At 49.9% G+C, this 23,799-nt stretch overlaps 1 protein-coding gene across 1 annotated transcript in view; it reads left to right on the forward strand.

The window, feature by feature from the left end:
- Positions 1–290: 290 nt before the first annotated feature.
- LOC311224744 (arf-GAP with coiled-coil, ANK repeat and PH domain-containing protein 2) overlaps positions 291–23,799 on the forward strand; it is a gene marked incomplete at its 3' end in the record, with an annotated part of 72,757 nt that continues 49,248 nt past the window's right edge. Inside the window, exons 1-3 of the mRNA XM_084309845.1 lie at positions 291–368; positions 4,299–4,356; positions 19,175–19,294. Of these exons, the coding sequence (XP_084165971.1) occupies positions 310–368; positions 4,299–4,356; positions 19,175–19,294 (237 nt within the window). The 5' untranslated portion in view covers positions 291–309. The remainder of the gene's footprint in view (positions 369–4,298; positions 4,357–19,174; positions 19,295–23,799) is intronic.

Raw genomic sequence — 23,799 nt, forward strand, 5'->3', positions numbered from 1 at the left:
GTCGTGATATGCAGACGCGCGTGCACGTTCCATTGATTGACGATGCGCGTGGACGAGGCTGAACCCGTTACATGATCGATCATGATGATGATGATGAGAGAGTTGGACGGCCGATAATAATGCGTTCACACGCTCTCTTTAGGTCCGTGCGTGACTTGAACACACTGACAACAACCACACGGTGATGTTTCTTTTAGACTAGTGCCCGAGTTACACGTCACTCACTGCTGAACCTAATACAAGTGAAAACAGCCACAGGTCGGTCAGACTCCTCACTGTAAATAACATCTGTTACTGTCCAGTGTCCACATGATGATGGACTCCTTCCTGGACTTTGAGGAATGCATCAAAGACTCTCCTGCATTCAGGTGGGTCATCTCATCCTATCATATATTCTACGTCAAATGTATATACTCTCTTTTCTGGACTCTTTTTGTATCACAAACAGTACTGTATTTGCAAATCTGGTATGTCATAAATGTCTAGATGTAACAGTACTGTCTATCTCAGTCTGTATGTCATATGTGATGTTATGATGAATTGAAAATTGGGGACCCTGATGTAAACAAGACGAAAGTCTTTCTCTGGTCTGCATCCCCTTAACAATTGTGTGTATTGAGCTGTACTGTACTGTACCCATTCTGCAATCTGTTAATAACGTTCTCAATCAATCAATCAAACCTCCACACTTCGTGGATTTCCCACCACTGTGGTTTATAGAATAGAACTTACACAATTGCCTCGTGGGCGTCATAGCAGAATAGGGGGGGGGGGGGGGGGTACAGGGTAATAGTAGAAAGACATAAAGGATTTCTTGTTAACAATTCAAAGTAGTAGTTGGGTCTGACACCTGTAAATGGTGGAGGCTTGTAGGGCTGCTGTAGTCTACATGGAGGCCCATGAGAGGCTGTGTGGAGGCCTGGCAGAGATGGGACTAAAAATCAACGTGTGACGGATAATAATGTGTATATTGTAGTGCCGAGAGATGGGAGTCGGAGACGGTAGCTTGAGGTAGAGCGAACAGCATTTATTTGTGAGACAAACACAACATGCTACTGCTACGTTGCTTGCAGTCGACTGACTTGTGGTGGCAGGTAGTGCCACCTCATATAATGTTCGGGCGGAACTCTTGTTCCTAACAATAGTTCCGTGGGTGAATTATGTACAATTAACAATCACTACACAAACCCCCCCAGAATTCATCCATGGTCAAAATCTCCACGGCGGGGAGAGACAACGACCCGGCCGCGGCGTGAGCGGACAACCGGGGGCGCGGTGCAAGCGATTGCCCCCTCCACGGCGCCCGGGGGCATGAACCGGCCACGGTGAGTGCGGAAAGCCAGGGGCGGGGAGGTAGGGGCGGCGCAAGCGCCCGCGTCCTCCCCGACACCCGGGGGCACAGACGTCGACGAGGCCAACGGCGGCTCCGTCGTTGGCGGGTCTCGGGGTAGCGGCGGACGGCCTCGGCGGGGGGAGAGGGCCAGCTCTAAGGGCTGGGAAATGTCTACGTGGGCGGGTTCAATCTTGTGGTGGTTGTACCCCACCTCAAAGGCGAGCCTTCGCCAGTCCTCAGGGGCCTGTGGGCTAGGGTGTCCGGTGGATAGGTCATTCAGCAGTGTCGGACCCGAGTGACCAATCGCGACGTCCTCCAGGCGTAGACTGGAATCTGCAGTCCCGAGGGCCTGGATGTCGTGGTCGGAGGCCTGTTCCGAGCCCCTGTTGACGTAGTCAAGGTCCGGCTGTACAGCTCCGATGACGACGTTGGGCTTCTCGGCGACGTGTCTCGCGGCGCACTCTGAATCGTACGTGAGCTGTTGTCGTGCCGACCATGGCTCCGCTACCCTTGACTCAGAAAACGTGAGGGGTTTGTGGTCGGTGAAAGCTGTAAGAAGGCCGCCGTATGTCGCCTCATCGCGGACACATGCCAACGAAGCCTGTGTCTGCACGTTTATTAGGCGGCCATGTCTAATGTCCACGAGGAGCCCGTGTGCACCCAGGAAATCTGCCCCGAGTAGTGGGAACGAAATGTCGGCCGTGATGCAGTCCCACATGAACCGCTGGCCCCCAAAACACAGTTCCACGGTCCTTGTACCGTAGGTGCGGATAGGGGTATCGTTGGCGGTCGTCAGGCGTGGACCTCTATCATCGCCGGCGGTGTCCTCTTTTGTAGCTGGCAGGACGCTCCTCTGAGCTCCGGTGTCGCAGAGGAATTTGCAACCGGAGAGTGTGTCTCTAATGAAAAGCAGCCGGTTCGACATACCTGCGCTCACCGCTGCTACTGGGCGCAGGTGTCTGCGTTTATGCGTTATGACGAAAGTGCAAGGGGAACGGCATCTTGTCGCCCTCGCGCCGAAACGCGCGTGGTAATAACACATGCCTGCGGCAGCGCTGCTCCTGTTCTTCCTCGCCCCTCCCCCCTGCGGCGTGTAACCGCGAGTCGAGGCTATTAGCCCTGGGGCAAAGTGTCGAGTGGCCAGGTAGAAGCGGTCTGCCTCTTCTGCCAAAGCACGGGGATCAGTAGTCGCTGTATTGGCAAGTGCCGTCTGCACGTGTGGCGGCATGTGCCTGAGAAACAGTTCGATAAACAGGAAATCAGGCCGTTCTGCACCCAGCAGGTTTAACATCATCTCCATGTGCTCCGAAGGTTTGCTGTCCCCCAAGCCTCGTATAGCCAGCAAGCGTCGGGCCCGCTCTGACTGTGACAACTCGAATATTCTGAGTAGGTGCGTCTTAAACGCCTCATATTTATTCCGGGCAGGCGGAGCTGTTATGAATCCTACCGTCCTCGCCGCTGTAGTGCTCCCGAGGCTCGAGACGACGTGGTAATATCTCGCGGCGTCGTCGTCAACCCCTCGTAGGGCGAACTGCGCCTCTGTTTGAGCGAACCACGCCGCCGCAGAATGCTCCCAAAACTCCGGCAATCGAAGAATAACGGCATCGTTTGCCATGTTCGGTTCGGTCCCTGATACTTCAGCGAGACCAATGTCGGGGTCACCAGTGTAGTGCCGAGAGATGGGAGTCGGAGACGGTAGCTCGAGGTAGAGCGAACAGCATTTATTTGTGAGACAAACACAACATGCTACTGCTACGTTGCTTGCAGTCGACTGACTTGTGGTGGCAGGTAGTGCCACCTCATATAATGTTCGGGCGGAACTCTTGTTCCTAACAATAGTTCCGTGGGTGAATTATGTACAATTAACAATCACTACAATATGTAGATATTCCGGTTTCACCAGGGTTTAAATATGAAAGATATACTATATTAGATATTGTGATTTCACCAGGGTTTACATATGGAAGCATTTATAATATATTAGATATTGAGATTTCACCAGGGTTTACATTATGAAACAATATAATATAGATATTGAGGGGTCACCAGGGTTTACATATGAAACAATATAATATAGATAATGAGATTTCACCAGGGTTTACATATGAAAGCATAATATATTAGATATTGAGATTTCACCAGGGTTTACATATGAACGCATTTATTATATATTAGATATTGAGATTTCACCAGGGTTTACATATGAAACAATATAATATAGATATTGAGGTTTCATATTATGAAACAATATAATATAGATATTGAGGTCTCACCAGGGTTTACATTATGAAACAATATAATATAGATATTGAGATTTCACCAGGGTTTACATATGAAAGCAATGCATATATAATAATATATTAGATATTGAGATTTCACCAGGGTTTACATATGAAACAATATAATATAGATATTGAGGTTTCACCAGGGTTTACATATGAAAGCATTTATAATATATTAGATATTGAGATTTCACCAGGGTTTACATTATGAAACAATATAATATAGATATTGAGGTTTCACCAGGGTTTACATATGAAACAATATAATATAGATATTGAGGTTTCACCAGGGTTTACATATGAAAGCATTTATAATGTATTAGATATTGAGATTTCACCAGGGTTTACATTATGAAACAATATAATATAGATATTGAGGTTTCACCAGGGTTTACATATGAAACAATATAATATAGATATTAAGGTTTCACCAGGGTTTACATATGAAACCATATATACAAGCTTTCATCAGTGCTCTGTATGGGACGAAACTAGTTAAACGTGTATTAATCAGAATGGACGAGAACGCTGTATATGTAAACCCCTGTGTTATATTATGATATCATGTGTGTAATTAAGGCCCATGGTTTCCCTCCTGTTTTCTCAGGCTGACCTTGGATCAGTGTTATAATATGATATCATGTCTGTAATTAAGGCCCCTGGTTTCCCTCCTGTTTTCTCAGGCTGACCTTGGATCAGTGTGAAACTGACGTTACTCTGCTGGAGACTCGGGTGGACAAGGTAGCTGGCTGTCTGATGATGATGATGATGATGATGATGATGATGATGATATGCTTTATTTGTCCTCTACACTCTGGGCTTTACTCAGGATAAAACAGACGAAAGAAGGTCATAAAACAAGATAAAAGAGGGCGGCCGGGTAGCGCAGCGTCTGTCTCTACCACCGCAGAGACACTGGTATCGAATCCAGCTGTCAGCGGTGCCTCCGGCTTGGCCGGTCGTCATACTGACACGGTTGGCAGTGTCAGCGGGAGGGAAGCCGGTGGGTGGTGTTCTGGTCGTTGTAAGCAGCGACTCCTACAGGTCGGTCAGGGCGCCTGCACAGCGAGGGAGGGAGATGGTGAGGGTAGTGTGCCCTCCCACGCGTTACACTTCACCAATGAGAGTCCTCGCTGCCAGGTGAAAAGAGGCTGCTGGCTGTCTCCTATGTATCGGAGGAAGCATGTGATAGACTTCAGGGCTCCCTAGACCGACCAGTGGGGGGCAAATGTGTGCAACTACCAGGAAGGGGAGGGGGGAATTGGCATAAAAAAAATTGATTATTACATTACAATATAATACAACAATACATTATTACATTACAATACAAAAATACATTATTAGATGATTACATTATATTTAGGGATGTCCGATATTATCGGCCTACCGATATTATCGGCCGATATCGGCATTAAAATGTGATATCGGAAAATATCGGTAGCCTATCGTTTTTTTTTTTTTTTTTACATTTCTATAACCTTTATTTACCCAGCAGGCCTGTACACTGCGATGATATGATCGCAAATTGCCACCTAATTTGGTCCGTGCGAGTTTAAAATAATATCTGGGGGCAAGCTTGCGAGTGGTGATTTCAACCCTTCATTCGCATTTCACTCCTAAATTAATCTGTTGTGAAGGATCAGATTAAACCGAATATGTATATTTATTTATATATATATATTTAATTGTATTTGTATATCGTTTGATATCCCCTGTATATTCCTTGTACAATATGCATTGAATATCCCTTTAGTCTACTAAACAGCCCATAATAGTTTCATTCTACCATTGGACGAGAACCTGGCGCCAGGTTGCCATACCCCTAGGTCCAAGTTCAATCGTGCCGCCTAACATGTCGTGGCAAGCCCCGGTTCCGCGCAGGAATATGTCGGGCGAAATACGAATGGTACTATTTGTTCATAGCGCATATATATATGGCGCAAGTAAAGTAGAACTTTCTTTTAGTCCAGTTCTTTACCCTCCAACAGAGTGACAGACGCAAAGCCTCCCCACGACGCACGTGCGGTGTAGTAAGGCCTACTTGGCCCAGAATAGGCATTGAGATATCGTGTAGATTAATAGTTGAATAGTCATAGTTTGGCACTATACCGTCGAGTTGGACGTATTCTATTAAGCTAATAATAGTCTATTTATGTATGGTGCATCGTTCGGTTAGAGTTCTAAAGTTATCAGTACCCCCATCGTTCCTGACGTTATCTGGACGCTTAACCAGGCTGGTCAGACCCCTAGTGGTGATTGCATCCGAGGAGCTCCGGGCCAAGAGCGACTGGACCTGTATATTGGATTACTCTACCCGGACGACGGCGAGCCTTCCACGGCTTGGATTATGCTTTGTGTGCTTTGATTATTCCATGGATAAAGGCCAACACTGCGGAGTGTTGGAACTACCCCCCGGAGAAGACTCCAGGTGAGACGGCGCTCGACACCAGTGAGGTCGCCTCACGTCTCTCCGTTGTGGACCGGCAGATACCGTCCACAGAGGGTCCAGCTGTATTCGTCTGCGGTCCGAGGTTCTGTGGGCACCGTGTCCAAGACTTTGGATTCTCCCAAGACACCGTCGGCCAGATGGGATACCGCCAGCGGCTTCTCTAACCCCCCCCTCCTACTGTCTTACAACCAGCGGGACCCCCCCCCCCCCCTTAGTGTATCCAGCTATAATCATTTAAGTACCATCGCTATCGTTTCCTAAATATTCCAGGTTGTATACTTACTCCCTGCGTAACCAGAGATTGGACATTCAATGTTGATTTACCTACGAATACTCATTTGCCATAAAAGTGCATATTTCATATTTCAAATCATAAATGTAATTAAGTGATCGTTGTATACACCTTTTGCTGTATTAAACCTTCGATTTGGTACATTTGTGTGGATTCGTTTCATCAGGTGGGAAAGTGTTCATCATACTTATATCTTGTACTGGGTGGCCAGAAGTTAAAGTACATGAGGTAGTGGTATTAAATATCATATCTAACAATACAGTCAGGGAATTGTACCCCTCAGTTACAATTGGTCCTTCGAGCCGGAGGGTAACTAGTGTAATATTAATATAGTGTTATTAATATCGAAATGGCCTATGATGAACACTCCACGAAACGATCCTCCTAACCTAGAAATCCCGCGGCGCAGACGACAGACACCTCAGTACTTAGAGGCTTACACTGTCAGTCAACTACCTAGCCTTCGACAAACGGTAAACGCGGTAAAAGTAGAAAGTAAAATTATGTCTGACCTTAACGACCAGGTTTCCCCGACCACAGAGGCCCTAGTAGGTCCTAATGTAACTGACCAAGCTCACGGTGCGGACCAGGAGGGAATTGACATGCCTTTACCCCCCGCCACTACTCAAGAAGTAGTCCCCGACCAGCCCTGGGAGGAAGACAACCCTACAGAGAGAGAACTCTGCACGGAAGAAGAGGAGGAGAGCGCCGAGGAACTAGAGCTCCAGGACTCCCCAACGAGTACCCCCAGGAGCGGCTCACGCAGGAGCGGCTCACCTCCACAACCGCCTTCCCCCAGCGAAGCGGAGAGGATACTACAACAGGCGTTCCTCGTCAGCCTGACAGCCTCTACCGAACGCGACCGACTCCAAGCGCAGATGCTTAGCGAGCGCGAACACCTCCAAGCACAGCAACGGAGCGAAGAACAGCGCACACGTCTGGAGATGAGACGCTTCCAGACAGAAGAGAATATGGCAAGAGACCGGGCCGACGCCCAGCGTGCCGCTGCCGGTGCCCAAAGAGACGCAGAGCGCGACAGACTACAAGCGCAACTAATAGAGCAGCTGATCAAAAGGACAACACCCTCTCCCTCCGCCAGGGGTTCAAGGAACTCGTCGAGACAACAGTCAAGAGCAGCGTCTCCTCAACGAGCAAGCGACCCTGAACTTGACCAACAGACAGAGCCTATACCCCCCGCAGACCCCCTTCACAGACCGGTCCAAGCGAGACCCAGCTACAAGGAAGGAGCGGCATACACTGCGGAGAAGCTAAATAAACGATTACAGGATCTGGAAGATCTGATAGAGGAAGAAGAGGGAGAAGAGGAGAACCAAGCCCGACGACAGCACAGTACTCCACCGGACCAGGAGGTCCCATACAGTCCAGGCTATACCCCCGCGGCGCTGCGCTACAGACCCCCGACTCTATTCACGGGTGAGCACGACGCACGACCAGCCCCGAGGAACAGCACCTGGACCAGCGGGCCATGGTACCCTGCCAGTACCAGCCCACAGCGAGGCGCAAGAGGGGACTCGCCCAGGAGGTCTCTCCCCCAACGCTCGCCGATGTATCAGCCATCCACGGCGTCATACAATGCCACACCGTCATTCCCAGACTTCGCCTATGAGAGTCGAGCACAGTACACGGAGCTCCGGATGTGCTTAGAGACAATGATGGTGGATGTCGCTGATGAACGCCACAAGTATGCAATATTACTGAAGCACCTGAAAGTACCGCGAGCGCACAATATAGCGCTAGCCTATGCTACCTCTTCGACTCCATACACAGCGGCCCTTGCAGCGCTGGATCAGAGATATGGACGTATATGGGATTACGTAATCCAGGAGATAAGGCATATTGACCGCCTACCCCCAGCCACAGACAATCGCTCACTAGACGACCTGTCAATCAAAGTGCAGTCCCTGGTAGGGATGCTGGGAGCGCAACGGGAGAAGGGCATGCATGAGCTATACGCCAACTCTAACGTCGAGAGGATTTTGGAGAAGCTGCCACCCGCAAGACAGGAGCGCTTTAGGCGGCAGAGGGATTACCGGGATCCCAACGGCCCCGAGCCATCCCTCCTTGATCTAGCCGACTTCCTGGCGAGAGAAGTCAGCAGCTTACGACTGGACACCTTCGGGCGGAGCACGCCAAGCTCCAGAGAGGGACCCAGGAGAATAAATGATGGAAGAAGATCGGTGACTGTCATGCACCAATCAGAGTCAGTACCGAGCAGTAAGAGTCACAGCACCCCCTCGAGAAAAGAGAAGTGGAAGATAGCGTGTCCCTACTGGGAGAAAGAACACTGGCTGTCACAATGTGACCTATTCACAAAGATGAATGCAGAAGAAGTGAGTCAATGGATAAAGTCCAACCGGCGCTGTTATCGATGTGCGTGGCCCCACATGGCAGCCGAATGCCGCCTAAAGAAAAGGTGCAGCCGGTGCGATGGAGCCCATCTAGATATACTACACGAAAGTAACGGAAGACGGCCTATACCTGCACCACGGAGCGGCACCAAGGCAAGTGTCATGTACATTGACCCCGCCAGCAGCAGCGGAGCCCAAGTGCTCTTAAAGGTAGTCCGTGTGACATTGAGCTACCAAGATAAAGTCATGGACACTTACGCCGTCCTTGATGACGGGTCAGAGAAGACCCTTCTGCTCGCCTCCGCTGCGACCCAGTTGGGACTGCGGGGGAGCAAGAACGAAATGACGATTCGGACAATAAGAAGAGATTTAAAGACGATAAAGGGCGAGAATGTCTCCTTCACCATCGCAGCCAACGGGCAGCCAGAGCGACGGTACAAGATCACAAATGCTTTCACCAGCCAAGAAATAGGACTATCGCAGTACACCTACCCTGTCACCAAGTTGATGGATAAATATGTGCACCTGCGCCAATTACCTATCCCGCTCATAGACGGCGCTACCCCGACCCTGTTGATAGGCTCCGACCATGCAGAACTCATAGTCCCGATTGACCCGGTCCATACAGGCCCCCGAGGCTGTCCTGCAGCAGTCGAGACCCGCCTAGGGTGGACCCTACAAGGCCCCCTCGCTAAATCTCTCAACCGAACAGCAGCCACTAGCTGCTTCCACTCCAGAACGACAGAAGAAGACACCACTCTCCTGCAGCATGTCGAGAGGCTATGGACCCTAGAGACAATGCCCTTTAAGAACGAAAAGAAAGATATTCGCTCTAAAGAAGACATTTACGCCATCAACCTACTCGAGCAGGGGACAAAGAGAGTCACAGTCGGCGGAGTGATGAGATACGCAACTCCACTCCTGAGGCGAGAGGGAATGCCCACCTTTCACGCAAAGAAAGACGCCACGGAGCGCTATCTACTGAACACAGAGCGGCGCCTAGCCAAAGACCCCGCTCAAGAGAGTGTGTACCGAGCTGAGATTGAGAAGCTAATCACAGCGGGACACGGAACAAAGATTGACATTAAAGAGGCCGATCAGACGACCGAATCATGGTACGTGCCGCATCACAAGGTCCATCACAACGGCAAGGATCGCATTGTGTTTAACTGCAGCTACCAGATCGGATCCCAAAATCTGAATAAAGAGCTCTTGCCCGGCCCCACACTCGGCCCCTCCCTACTAGGCGTGCTACTGCGCTTCCGCCAGGACAAGGTGGCTATAAGCGGGGATATCAAAGGGATGTTCTTGCAGGTGAGACTAGTAGAGGAGGACAAGCCTCTGCTACGGTTCCTATGGAGAGAGAAGATCGGAGATGAGAACCCATCCATCTACCAGTGGGAAGTACTCCCCTTCGGAACCACATGCAGCCCGTGCTGTGCTACATTTGCACTACAGAAACACGTCACAGAGGACCCAGCAGCAGATGAAGAGGTCCAACACAGTGTGAAGAACAGTTTCTACGTGGACAACTGTTTACAAAGCGTCTCGACTCAAGAAGAAGCCGAGGCTCTCCTAATCAAGTTACGCGCCTCCCTGATCAAAGGCGGCTTTGATCTCAGGCAGTGGGCCAGCAGTGACCCGCACGTATTGCGCAGCCTCTCCTCCGCGGACAAGGCTGCCAGCAGCGAGACCTGGATGGCGACAATCCCAGGAGAAGCCCAAGAAATGACACTAGGACTAGTCTGGCGCTTCAAAACAGACTCGCTCCACTATAGACACAAACCCTTGGCTCCAGAGCAGGGAAGGTCGGCGGCGATACCGACCACCAGACGGAGTGTGTACAGAACACTCGCCAGACAATATGACCCGTTGGGATGTATTCTACCTTACACCACCAGGGCAAAGATGATTGTACGAGCACTATGGGACAAGGACCAGGGCTGGGACGACCCAATACCCGCACACCTTGCCTCAACATGGAGAGAGTGGGAGACGGAACTCCGCTCACTCCCAGGTGTCAATATACGCCGCAGCTACTTCCCATCCACAGCAGACTACGTGAGCGGATCGGCGCGGCCGAGAAATCCGCTCTTCGCTCTTTAAAGCTTGGTCCGCTCCGCTAATCACTCATGTTGACCCCGCCCCCAAGTCGCTCTCCGCTCGCTCCCCGCTCACCTTGAATCGAGCGCTCCCCGCTCCCCGCGCCAGATCGCTCGGCAGTTTTTTTTCTTCTTTTTTTGGAGCATGGTGTAAATGAGCTCAAACTACAACAGTCTACACCCCCTGGGCCCCTTAACAATTGTTTGTATTGAGCCGCATTGTAATTGTAGCCATTCTGCAATGTTAAATAACGTTGTTTATCCATTCACTATCTCTATTAAGCGATGATAGGCTAGCCGAGCCACAATGCTATGGTCGCTGCCATTAACGTTAGCATGTAAGCTAACGTCAACAACAATGGCGTCGATATACTTTTTCTAACTGGAGTGAGTGTGGGCGTCTCTACAGTGACAAAGCCTGAACGAACAGCCTATCACAGGTTCACCCTTCTCATTGGTTGAAAATGGCCTTCATGTTTGTACATCGCCATCTGTTGCTTTGGCATTGTACTGCATGTATATATTACATCAGTGTTAAACCACTGTGAGCGGCCCGGAGTGGATTGGAGCGGAGGAGAACTCTCGCTCCGGACGTCGCGCCGACTCATTTTAAAACCCACTCCTCGCTCACGTCAAAACCGGCCGCTCCGCGCCCCGCGCCGCTCACGCTCCGATCCGCTCACATGCACTGATCCACAGTGAGGCCAGAGACATGCCAGATTGAGCTACACGTCTTCAGCGACGCCTCCGAAGTAGCCTACGGATCGGTGGCCTACTTGCGTGCCCAAGAGATGGGAGGAAAGATACACACTGCTTTCATCCTGGCCCGCTCAAGAATAGCCCCACGTAAGCAACAATCTATCCCACGTCTAGAGCTCTGCGCAGCCCTCGCAGGAGCGCATCTAGCCACGTTAATCCAACGTGAACTCACCATTCCGGTGCATAGAACAATCTTGTGGTCAGATTCCACGACAGTACTCACATGGATCAAGTCTGATTCATGCAGATACAAGGTCTTCGTGGGAGTCAGAGTCACCGAGATTCAAGAATTAACAGAAGAAGCAAGCTGGCGGTATGTGGACACCAAACACAACCCAGCTGACGTCATCACCCGGGGAATGTCTCTGGATGACCTAACCCGTCGCAACATCTACAGTGACGGACCAGCATTCCTCAAGCTCCCGGAAGGAGATTGGCCTACGCCCACCCCGAGGGAAGCAAGTAACGAGGAGGCTGAGAACAAGAAACCTATGTTCTGTGGACTGAGCACTGTCGCCTCCACAGACCCCAACATAGATGACTGCATTACCCTAGAGAGTGCGCAGCAAAGAACATTCCTGCGGCACCACCCAGAGATTCAGTCCACCACTGACATGTCAGCAGCTGACTACGAAGAAGCAGAACTTCTTCTACTACAACGAGCCCAGAGAGACTCGTTCCCTGATGAGCTAGACTGTCTACAGGGAGGAAACCCCGTCCCATCAGACAGCAGACTGATTCACCTGGCACCAGAGAGTGACGCCCATAATCTCATCAGAGTGGGTGGTCGCCTGCGGAGAGCCCCCGATCTACCGGATGACATTAAGTACCCGATCGTCTTGAACAGCCGACACAAGGTCACAGAGCTGATCATAAAGAAATACGACGAGGATGTACACCACGCAGGAGCAGAGAGAGTCTTCGCGGAGATCAGACGTCGTTATTGGATATTGCAAGGGAGAGAAGCAGTACGGCGCTTCCAGCGAACCTGTCTAGACTGCCGTAAGTGGCGCGCGCAGCCCCGCATACCACGGATGGCTGACTTACCCCCCTGTCGCCTCCGAATCGGCGACAAGCCATTCCACTCCACAGGCATGGACTGCTTTGGCCCGTTGTATATAAAGAGAGGAAGAGGCACCGAGAAGCGGTGGGGTATTGTATTCAAATGCATGACCACCAGAGCGATACATATCGAGCTCCTTCCGACCATGAGCACAGACTCATTCCTTATGGCCTTCCGGAGATTCGCATCACGGAAAGGAAAACCGTCTACATTGTTGTCTGATCACGGGACCAACTTCAAAGGCGGAGAAAGAGAGCTGAGAGAGAGCTTCCAAGCTATGGGCCCAGAACTTAAGACCCACCTCGCTCCAGCCCAGATTGACTTCCAGTTTAATCCCCCGAACGCACCCCACTTCGGTGGAACCTGGGAACGAGAAGTACGTTCTATAAAGACAGCCCTGTACGCCGTACTCGGAGCCCAGACTGTGGCGGAGGAAGTCCTAATGACAGTCCTCACGGAGATCGAGGGAGTATTGAACTCAAAGCCCCTCGGTTACGTCTCCAGTGATGTAGCAGATGTCGACCCAGTCACCCCCAACACACTCCTAATGGGGCGGCTGGACCCCGCGCTACCCCAGACAATGTACAGGCCTGAAGAAGCGAACGGCCGAAGAATGTGGAGGTACAGCCAAGTACTAGCTGACAAGTTTTGGAGCAGCTTCCTACTTCACTACCTACCGTCTCTACAGACCCGCCAGAAGTGGGTAAAAGAGAGAGACAATTTGACAGAAGGAACAGTCGTCATGATTATTGACCAGTCACTACCCAGAGCTATGTGGCCGGCTGGCCGCGTAAGCAAAGTGATCACCGGTGCCGATGGCAAGGTCCGAGCAGCTGAAGTACTCGTCCAAGGGCGCACTTACACACGTCCCGTGGCGAGGCTCATAGAACTGCCCCGACTCCCAGATACTATCGATGATGACCATGACCCTATGACTTTGTGAGTTGACTGACCCTTACAGCGGACCTTGAGTGGTAGACAGTGCGGTTAATCTGTCTCTGCTTAGCTAATTAGGTGGGACTAATTAGGGGGCGGCTGTTGTGAAGGATCAGATTAAACCGAATATGTATATTTATTTATATATATATATTTAATTGTATTTGTATATCGTTTGATATCCCCTGTATATTCCTTGTACAATATGCATTGAATATCCCTTTAGTCTACTAAACAGCCCATAATAGTTTCATTCTACCATTGGACGAGAACCTGGCGCCAGGTTGCCATACCCCTAGGTCCAAGTTCAATCGTGCCGCCTAACATGTCGTGGCAAGCCCCGGTTCCGCGCAGGAATATGTCGGGCGAAATACGAATGGTACTATTTGTTCATAGCGCATATATATATGGCGCAAGTAAAGTAGAACTTTCTTTTAGTCCAGTTCTTTACCCTCCAACAGAGTGACAGACGCAAAGCCTCCCCACGACGCACGTGCGGTGTAGTAAGGCCTACTTGGCCCAGAATAGGCATTGAGATATTGTGTAGATTAATAGTTGAATAGTCATAGTTTGGCACTATACCGTCGAGTTGGACGTATTCTATTAAGCTAATAATAGTCTATTTATGTATGGTGCATCGTTCGGTTAGAGTTCTAAAGTTATCAGTACCCCCATCGTTCCTGACGTTATCTGGACGCTTAACCAGGCTGGTCAGACCCCTAGTGGTGATTGCATCCGAGGAGCTCCGGGCCAAGAGCGACTGGACCTGTATATTGGATTACTCTACCCGGACGACGGCGAGCCTTCCACGGCTTGGATTATGCTTTGTGTGCTTTGATTATTCCATGGATAAAGGCCAACACTGCGGAGTGTTGGAACTACCCCCCGGAGAAGACTCCAGGTGAGACGGCGCTCGACACCAGTGAGGTCGCCTCACGTCTCTCCGTTGTGGACCGGCAGATACCGTCCACAGAGGGTCCAGCTGTATTCGTCTGCGGTCCGAGGTTCTGTGGGCACCGTGTCCAAGACTTTGGATTCTCCCAAGACACCGTCGGCCAGATGGGATACCGCCAGCGGCTTCTCTAACCCCCCCCTCCTACTGTCTTACAACCAGCGGGACCCCCCCCCCCCCCTTAGTGTATCCAGCTATAATCATTTAAGTACCATCGCTATCGTTTCCTAAATATTCCAGGTTGTATACTTACTCCCTGCGTAACCAGAGATTGGACATTCAATGTTGATTTACCTACGAATACTCATTTGCCATAAAAGTGCATATTTCATATTTCAAATCATAAATGTAATTAAGTGATCGTTGTATACACCTTTTGCTGTATTAAACCTTCGATTTGGTACATTTGTGTGGATTCGTTTCATCAGGTGGGAAAGTGTTCATCATACTTATATCTTGTACTGGGTGGCCAGAAGTTAAAGTACATGAGGTAGTGGTATTAAATATCATATCTAACAATACAGTCAGGGAATTGTACCCCTCAGTTACATAATCCATACAAATTGTAGTAAAACATTAGCCTACAACCAGGGCTGTACAGTGCAATATAATGTTGCGGTTGTAATTTCATTAGACAGACCAGCGCGGACCTTTAATAACATGCAATTTAATTGACACGAGCAATGAGCTAACGGTAGCTTCTAACCAAGGTCTCCATTAGGATTATGCTAAGCTAACTAGCGATCTCTGCTAACCCTGGAAAACGGTCAAAGCGGACTCCACAAGACTAGTTCCATTCGTGAGGAAAGGGGGTGGATTATATTGACAACGCTTGACAACAGAAGTTTAAACATAACTTCATATTTATTGGTTATTCGTTTCTGTATATCATTCAATTCCCATCTCCGTGTGTCTCCATCTCTTCCTGTTTACATTCGAGTGTGACGTCATCACCTACGGCAGCTTAGACGATCAAAACCCGAAGGGGGGCTCGCTCTCTCTCTCTCTCTCTCTCTCTCTCTCTCTCTCTCTCTCTCTCTCTCTCTCTCTCTCTCATACATTCAATGATTTAAAGTAGCCAAATGTTACACACAGTATAAATACTAACTGGATAGTTGATGATATAAACATTTAATTTCATTATCTGAAATATTCTAAAATCATTAAGTCTGTGTGATTATTATTTTCTCACAGTAGTGTGTGTATATATATATATATATGTGTGTGTATATGTATATATATATATATGTGTGTGTGTGTGTGTTTGGCTAAAGTGGATAGAAAACACAGTACTGTGTAAAAGGCACCCAAGAGTTTTTATATAAATTGTCTTAGATGTAAATAATTTTTTTTATTAGTGTGTCAGTAGACTACTCTTAGTACATTTTCATTAAATAATTTTTTAAAGCATCTTCATGGTTTAATAATGCAAACATATGTTGCAGGGACTTATTATAATCATCATATTGGCGTGACTGTATGCATCAAAGGGTTCAATCAAGCATTTTTAAGTGCTTTAGAGGAAATGTCAAAATATCGCGATATCATTTAGAGGCCATATCGCCCAGCCCTACTATAATGGTAAAATAGTTATTAAAAAATTTGCCCCTAAAAAATATTCTTTGCCCCTAAATTTCTCATTTAGGGGCAAGTGTGCCCCTAGTGAAAAAGCTTAGCGTACAGCCCTGCCCAGGCAAGCAAGTAAGAACAAATTCTGATTTTATTTATTGTCAAAAGTATGCATAATGTTGTGTTAATTCCACAACAAGAGATATGTAATGTTAATTACCTGAAATTATTCCATTTTTTGGGGGGGAAACCCTGCATATATCGGTATCGGTTGATATCGGTATCGGAAATGAAGAGTTGGACAATATCGGTATATCGGTATCGGTAAAAAAGCCAATATCGAGCATCCCTAATTATATTACAACAATACATTATTACTAAGGCTGTCAAATATATCGCGTTAATATCGCGTTAACTCCCGATTCTATTAATGCCACTAATTTTTTTAACTCAAGATTAACTAAAACATTTTTTTTTTTTTTTTTTTTTTTTTTTACTAGACTTCACTCAGGTGTATTATTGATGCTCTCATTGATACTATGTTTGTTTCTGAAGTGTGTGTGTGTGTGTGTGTGTGTGTGTGTGTGTGTGTGTGTGTGTGTGTGTGATATAGAGAGAGAGGGGGGTGAGAGAGATGAGGAAGGGGCAAAAGAGAAAGAGAGCTGGGAGAGTGTGTGTGTGAGGGAGAGAGGGGGGTGTGTGATTAATCAGCCCTTGTGTGTGTGAATGTAACGTTTTCTTTCCCCTATTATTTCATGCACACTTTATTCATTGTTTTAAATTATTATTTTCTTTTAAGTTATTTTGTGCATCACTCTGTTTTGAATTTGATGCAAATTTGCAATGCATGAGGGTCATCCTTTTGTGTTAAATGGCTGCATAAAGCAAGCATTTGTTGACTCGCATGTTGATAAGAGTATTAAAACTTGGAACTTGAAAAAGATCTGTTTAAGGTAAAAAAAATTTAAAAAATAAAAATGCGATTAATTTGCGATTAATCGCGAGTTAACTATGGACAATCATGCGATTAATCGAGTTAAATATTTTAATCGTTTGACAGCACTAATTATTACAATACAATACAATAATACATTATAGCAATACAATACAATACATGACATGACGATACAATAAAACTTGTAACTTAATCTTCCACATTAAATGGAAATGTATTTCTGGCCACACCATGAAAACACATAATTTCAGTACACAGTGTGACACCTGGACACTTGCACTTCTATTTCTATTCTATTCTAGTGGGTGGGGGTTGGGAGAAGCAGCTGCGGATGTTCTCTACATTTTTCTTTTTTTGATCCACTTTTTCTCCTTATTTTCTATTTTTTCTCCCATCCCAATTTTGTGTATCCAATTCTCCCCTCCCCTGTCTTGAATGTTCCTCGACTATGCCCCCCACTGGTCGGTTGTGGAGAGGATAGAAGCCTTGCATCACGTGTTCCCTCCGGCACACGAGGAGGCAGCCTGTCACATCTTTTCGCCTGCCAGCATGGACTCTCATTGGCGAGGTGTAACGCATGGGAGGCTCACACTACCCTCGCCACTTCCTGTCTCTGCTGTGCAGGCGTCAAGGGTAGAGCAGACAGGATGCCAGAGGGTGGATGCGGAGCATAGGTTGCTTGTTCAGTTTGACTCACGACAGAGCTAGCCTTCCTCACCAGCTTGTTCAGTTTGACTCACGACAGAGCTAGCCTTCCTCACCAGCTTGTTCAGTTTGACTCACTACAGAGCTAATCTTCCTCACCAGCTTGTTCAGTTTGACTCACGACAGAGCTAGCCTTCCTCACCAGCTTGTTCAGTTTAACTCTCACTACAGAGCTAGCCTTCCTCACCAGCTTGTTCAGTTTAACTCTCACTACAGAGCTAATCTTCCTCACCAGCTTGTTCAGTTTGACTCACGACAGAGCTAGTCTTCCTCACCAGCTTGTTCAATTTGACTCACTACAGAGCTAGCCTTCCTCACCAGCTTGTTCAGTTTAACTCTCACTACAGAGCTAGCCTTCCTCACCAGCTTGTTCAGTTTAACTCTCACTACAGAGCTAGCCTTCCTCACCAGCTTGTTCAGTTTAACTCTCACTACAGAGCTAGCCTTCCTCACCAGCTTGTTCAGTTTAACTCTCACTACAGAGCTAATCTTCCTCACCAGCTTGTTCAGTTTGACTCACGACAGAGCTAGCCTTCCTTACCAGCTTGTTCAGTTTAACTCTCACTACAGAGCTAGCCTTCCTCACCAGCTTGTTCAGTTTAACTCTCACTACAAAGCTAGCCTTCCTCACCAGCTTGTTCAGTTTAACTCTCACTACAGAGCTAGCCTTCCTCACCAGCTTGTTCAGTTTAACTCTCACTACAGAGCTAGTCTTCCTCACCAGCTTGTTCAGTTTAACTCACTACAGAGCTAGCCTTCCTCACCAGCTTGTTCAGTTTAACTCTGACTACAGAGCTAGCCTTCCTCACCAGCTTGTTCAGTTTGACTCTCACTACAGAGCTAGCCTTCCTCACCAGCTTGTTCAGTTTAACTCTGACTACATAGCTAGCCTTCCTCACCAGCTTGTTCAGTTTAACTCTCACTACAGAGCTAGCCTTCCTCACCAGCTTGTTCAGTTTGACTCACTACAGAGCTAGTCTTCATCACCAGCTTGTTCAGTTTAACTCTCACTACAGAGCTAGCCTTCCTCACCAGCTTGTTCAGTTTAACTCTCACTACAGAGCTAGCCTTCCTCACCAGCTTGTTCAGTTTGACTCACTACAGAGCTAGTCTTCCTCACCAGCTTGTTCAGTTTGACTCACTACAGAGCTAGTCTTCCTCACCAGCTTGTTCAGTTTAACTCTCACTACAGAGCTAGCCTTCCTCACCAGCTTGTTCAGTTTAACTCTGACTACAGAGCTAGCCTTCCTCACCAGCTTGCTCAGTTTAACTCTGACTACAGAGCTAGCCTTCCTCACCAGCTTGTTCAGTTTGACTCACTACAGAGCTAGTCTTCCTCACCAGCTTGTTCAGTTTGACTCACGACAGAGCTAGCCTTCCTCACCAGTCTGTCTGTTTGTCCTGTCAGGTTCTGAAGCTGAGTGGTAAGATGGTAGAGGCGGGACAAGCCTACAACACAGCCAACCAGCTCTTCCTGGCAGGCCTGGATGAATTCTCCATGCACCACAAACGGGACAGCGTCATAACGGTAGGCAACCATCTCTAATAGAGGAAGATAACGTAAGGTTATGTATATAACCTAGTTATATGAGTACTGGCTAAGCGTCCCGCTCTTAAAGCCTATTGAGATATACCTCATCTTATGTACCTATTGTACTCCATCACGAATAAAAACAAGTACACCCACACCTGCCGGGTCCTGCCTCTATGGAGGCGTAGCCTATAAGACAGTGGGCCTGGTCACCAAACACTCTTCCTCGCCAAAAAATCCTGTTTCCAGTAAAAGATCCCTCAAAAGGGAAATCGGGGCCGCTTAAGAGCGGGACGCTTAGCCAGTACTCATATAACTAGGTTATATACATAACCTTACGTTATATTATCGTACTTGGCCATCGCGTCCCGCTCTTAAAGCCTATCGAGATATGGGTTAGAGCGGACGTGAGGCCCGACAGATGCACCCCCTGAGGACCCGTAAGCCCACATCAAGGGGTTTGGGGAGCCCCGTCACCCCATCCTTCCTAATGAAGGGGGGGCGCAGTCAACTCCACCTGAGTGCGAGCAAGAGGGAACTAGAACCCCTTGAACACACAGCACAGGCGGAACCACGTGTGACCTACACACTGTGGCCCATACCCACACACTCCTGCTACCCTACCAAGGGACGGGAAGCAGGAAAGGCCACAGACCCCAGAACCGCCTGGGAGACAGAACCCCCTGGTCATGTCCATGAGGTAAAACCTTACAAAGGGGCCCGGGGAGGACCATGAAGCTGCAGCACAGATGTCCTCCACCGAGGCCCCACCCAGGAGAGCGGCAGAGGCAGCCACCCCACGAGTGGAGTGTGCCCTGACGCCCCCAGGGGGATCCTGCCCAGCCAACGTGTAGCAGAGGGCAATGCCCTCGCACAACCAATGGGACAGGCGCTGTTTCGACAGTGCCTTACCGGCACGAGAACCACGTGACAGACAAAAAGCTGATCGGTAACCCTGAGGTTCTGAGTACGGCTGAGGTAAATTCCCAAAGCACGGACCGGACATGACAGGTGAAGGCCCGCATCTAACTCACTAGTGTGAGGAGGAGGACGAAACGCCTGAACCACAATATCCCGGGAGCGGAAGGAACTCCGGATATTCTTAGGCATGAAAGCAGGATTAGGTCGCAGAGTGGCACCGCAATCGGCCCGAAAAGACAGGCACTCTGGACGTACCGAAAGAGCACAGAGCTCACTCACGCGTTTAGCGGAGGTGACAGCCAGCAGTAACGCGGTCTTGAAAGACAGCTGTCCCAACGGCGCCTGCTCGAGCGGCTCAAACGGGGCCAAGGACAACCGACCGAGGACCAATTGAAGATCCCAAGTCGGAGCCAAAGAGCGTTGCACCGGCTTAACGCGGCGAGCGACAAGCAGGAAACGCTTCACAAGAGGGTGGCTGAACAAGACATTCCCCTCAAACCCCTCATGATAGGAGGATATAGCCGCCGCATATACCCTCACCGTCGAAGCCGACAGTCTACCAAGGAGAGACTGGAGATAACTCAGGACAGCATCCAGGGGGCAGGAGACTGGGTCCCAGCCCCCCGCCTTACACCACTCTTGGAACATACGCCATCTGCCCGCGTAAAGCGCAACAGTGGAGGGAGCATGTGCATTCCGGATGGTATCAACCACAGAAGGGTCCATCATCTCCAGACTCACCCTCCCACCAGCCACACCAACAGTCGTTGGCCCAACATCGGGTACTGGAACAGTGACCCGTTGTGCTGTGAGAGGGCCGTCGCCGACCAAGGAATGACCCAAGGAGGAGCGACCAGAAGCTGGATCAAGACCGGGAACCACACTGCCGTGCCCCGGTCCGGCGCGACCAGGATCACCGTCCTGCGCTCCCTCCGTATCCGCTCCAACAGCTGACCCAACAGCTGTACAGGAGGAAAGGCGTACAGAAGACCGGGCGGCCATGGAAAGGTCGAGAAGGCGTCCACCCCCAAGGGGGGATGATCTGCTCGACTGACCGAGAACCACAAGGGGCACTTGTGAGAGCGTCGGCACGCAAACAGATCTACCGAGGCCTCCCCGAACCGATCCCAGATCTGTCTGACTATGTCGGGGCGGAGTTCCCACTCGTCGTAACGAGGACCGCCCGAGACATCATATCCGCGCCCATATTCTCTGTACCAGGAATGTGGAGCGCCCTCAGACTGCGCAGCCTGCGAGATGCCCATAGCCAAAGTTCGACCGCCGCCCGGAGCAGGCGGATGGAACGAGTCCCACCCTGCCTGTTTATATACGCCGCTGCCGTCATACTGTCTGTCCTGACCAAAACGTGCTTGCCTACCACCAGGTGGTCGAACCGTTTGAGGACCAGGAGGACTGCCTTCAATTCCAACACATTGATGTGCGGGGTAGATGGGCCAGCATGAACCCCCGTCCAGCTGCCCCCCACTGCGTGGGTCCGACACGTCCCTCCCCAACCCGTGAGAGAGGCGTCGGTGAAGACCGTGACGTGTGAGCGCCTGCTGCCCATGGGGACCCCAATGGTGAGGATACCCAGCCTCTTCCAATGGGCGAGATCTCCCCATATCGACAAAGGAACCGTCAACCGTTTCCATTTGTCCCTCACCGGATCTATTCTCATAGAGACAAACCACCTCTGTATCCTCCTCATGAAGAGGAGGCCAAGAGGAACCACCGTGTGAGCAGATGCCATCATACCGAGCAGACGCATCACTTGCAGCGCCGTGACCGTCCCTCCCAGACGGAAACCCCTGAGTGCGCGAAGGATAGACACCCGGCGCTGCTCCGAGAGGGTTACAATCATGGGCCTCGACCTCAACGTTAAGCCCAAGTACTCCACCTGTTGACTGGGAAGAGGCGTACTCTTCTTCCAATTCACAGCAAAACCCAGCCTGGTGAGGAATTCCACCACCAGCCTGGTATGAGACCTGGCAACCTCCTCCGAACGACTGAGGAGTAGAATGTCGTCGAGATAGAATAAAACTCGTATCCCCCGACGATGTAAAGGCTCCAGCGCAGTCGCCACGCACTTCGTGAATGTGCGGGGAGCCAGAGAATAGCCGAACGGCAACCTCTGGTACTCGTACGCTACGCCCTGAAACAGGAACCGTAGGAACTTCCTGTGAGGAGGGAAAATCGGGATGTGAAAATATGCATCCTTCAGGTCTATGGAGGTGAACCAGTCTCCCCTTCTGACAGCAAGCAGAAGGAGTTTGACGGTCAACATTCTGAACGGTCTCGCTACAATCAACCGATTGAACCCGGACAGATCCAGTATAGGCCTGACCCCCCCTGTTTTCTTGCGTACCAGAAAATAACGGGAGTAGACGCCTGACATCGCGTCCTCTCTCGGAACCACGACGACGGCCTGCTTCGCCAACAGAGATTGGATCTCGTTGGCCAGGGCTGTCACTGCTTCTGACCCTGACAATAGGGTCGGCACCAAACCTGAGAACGGAGGGTGGGGTTGTGCGAACTGCAAAACAAGCCCCTTCCTCAACGTTCTCTCCATCCACCCCCCAAACGGCATTCTTGTCGCCATATGTGAAAATAATCCCACAGCGCACCCGCCGTCAACTGACGCTGGGCCGCAAGGAACAGTAGATAGTTGGCCCGGTCCCTCCCGCTGTGCGACGCACCCAAGGGGGGACCCCGACAGAAACGGCCGGTTTGATACGGGAGAAGCTGTCATCAAACTGGTTGACACACACCCCCCCCCTGAACACCCCTCTAGCGCATGCTGAGGAGTTGTTCCGCAGCTAGACACGCAAGGCATGAGGACCCCATGGGCTCCTACACGCCGAAGCCCTGCAGTGATATTGCTACCACCCAAATCACGCTCGCCTCTTCTTTGCAGACCACTGCCGCTCTCACGGGAGTGGGAGGCATCAGCGCGATACCCCGCCTGGCGAAGGCGAGGCCGGGGTAACCCTTGCTGTACATTCAACAGAAGAGGTCTCGAGTCCCCCTGCTGACCACCGTAGCTAGTGGCAGCTGTAACACCAGGCTCATCCATCACACAACGTGTGGTGCAGGAGCCACGCGACAGCACAACATTCTCACGGACAGACCCAGGCTCAGCCATCAACTGGGTGTCAGCCCCTGTCCCCATGAGAAGTGAAGAATGGGGCCGCATGCGCTTCAAAGAAGGTTCGCGGCCCGCAGCCAAAGGAGAACGTTCAGAGAGAGGATTGAACGGGGAGCGGGCTGCTCGCGGCAAAGTGACAACGGCTTGTTTTATCAAAGCCGAATTCACCCAAAATGGCCGATCCCTCGGCCGCCAAGGCTGTCGGCCTTGTGGAACCCTGTTGACTCTCCACCCAGGGCAGCACTGGCGGGGGAAACATGGCCGCCTGTCGAGGATCTCGCCACAGTCGTTGACGAGACCGTACTCCCACCTCTGGCTGCACAGCGTGAGGCGGTGTAGGACCCAGATCAACAACCGCCTGCGCCTCCACAGAATGACCAAAAATACTTTCCGTGGAAAAAGGAGTCGTGAGGAGAGAAAACCTATCCTCTTCCCC

This window comes from Notolepis coatsorum, assembly GCF_963971535.1.
Source record: "Notolepis coatsorum genome assembly, chromosome: 1".
Classification (NCBI taxonomy): Eukaryota; Metazoa; Chordata; class Actinopteri; order Aulopiformes; family Paralepididae; genus Notolepis; species Notolepis coatsorum.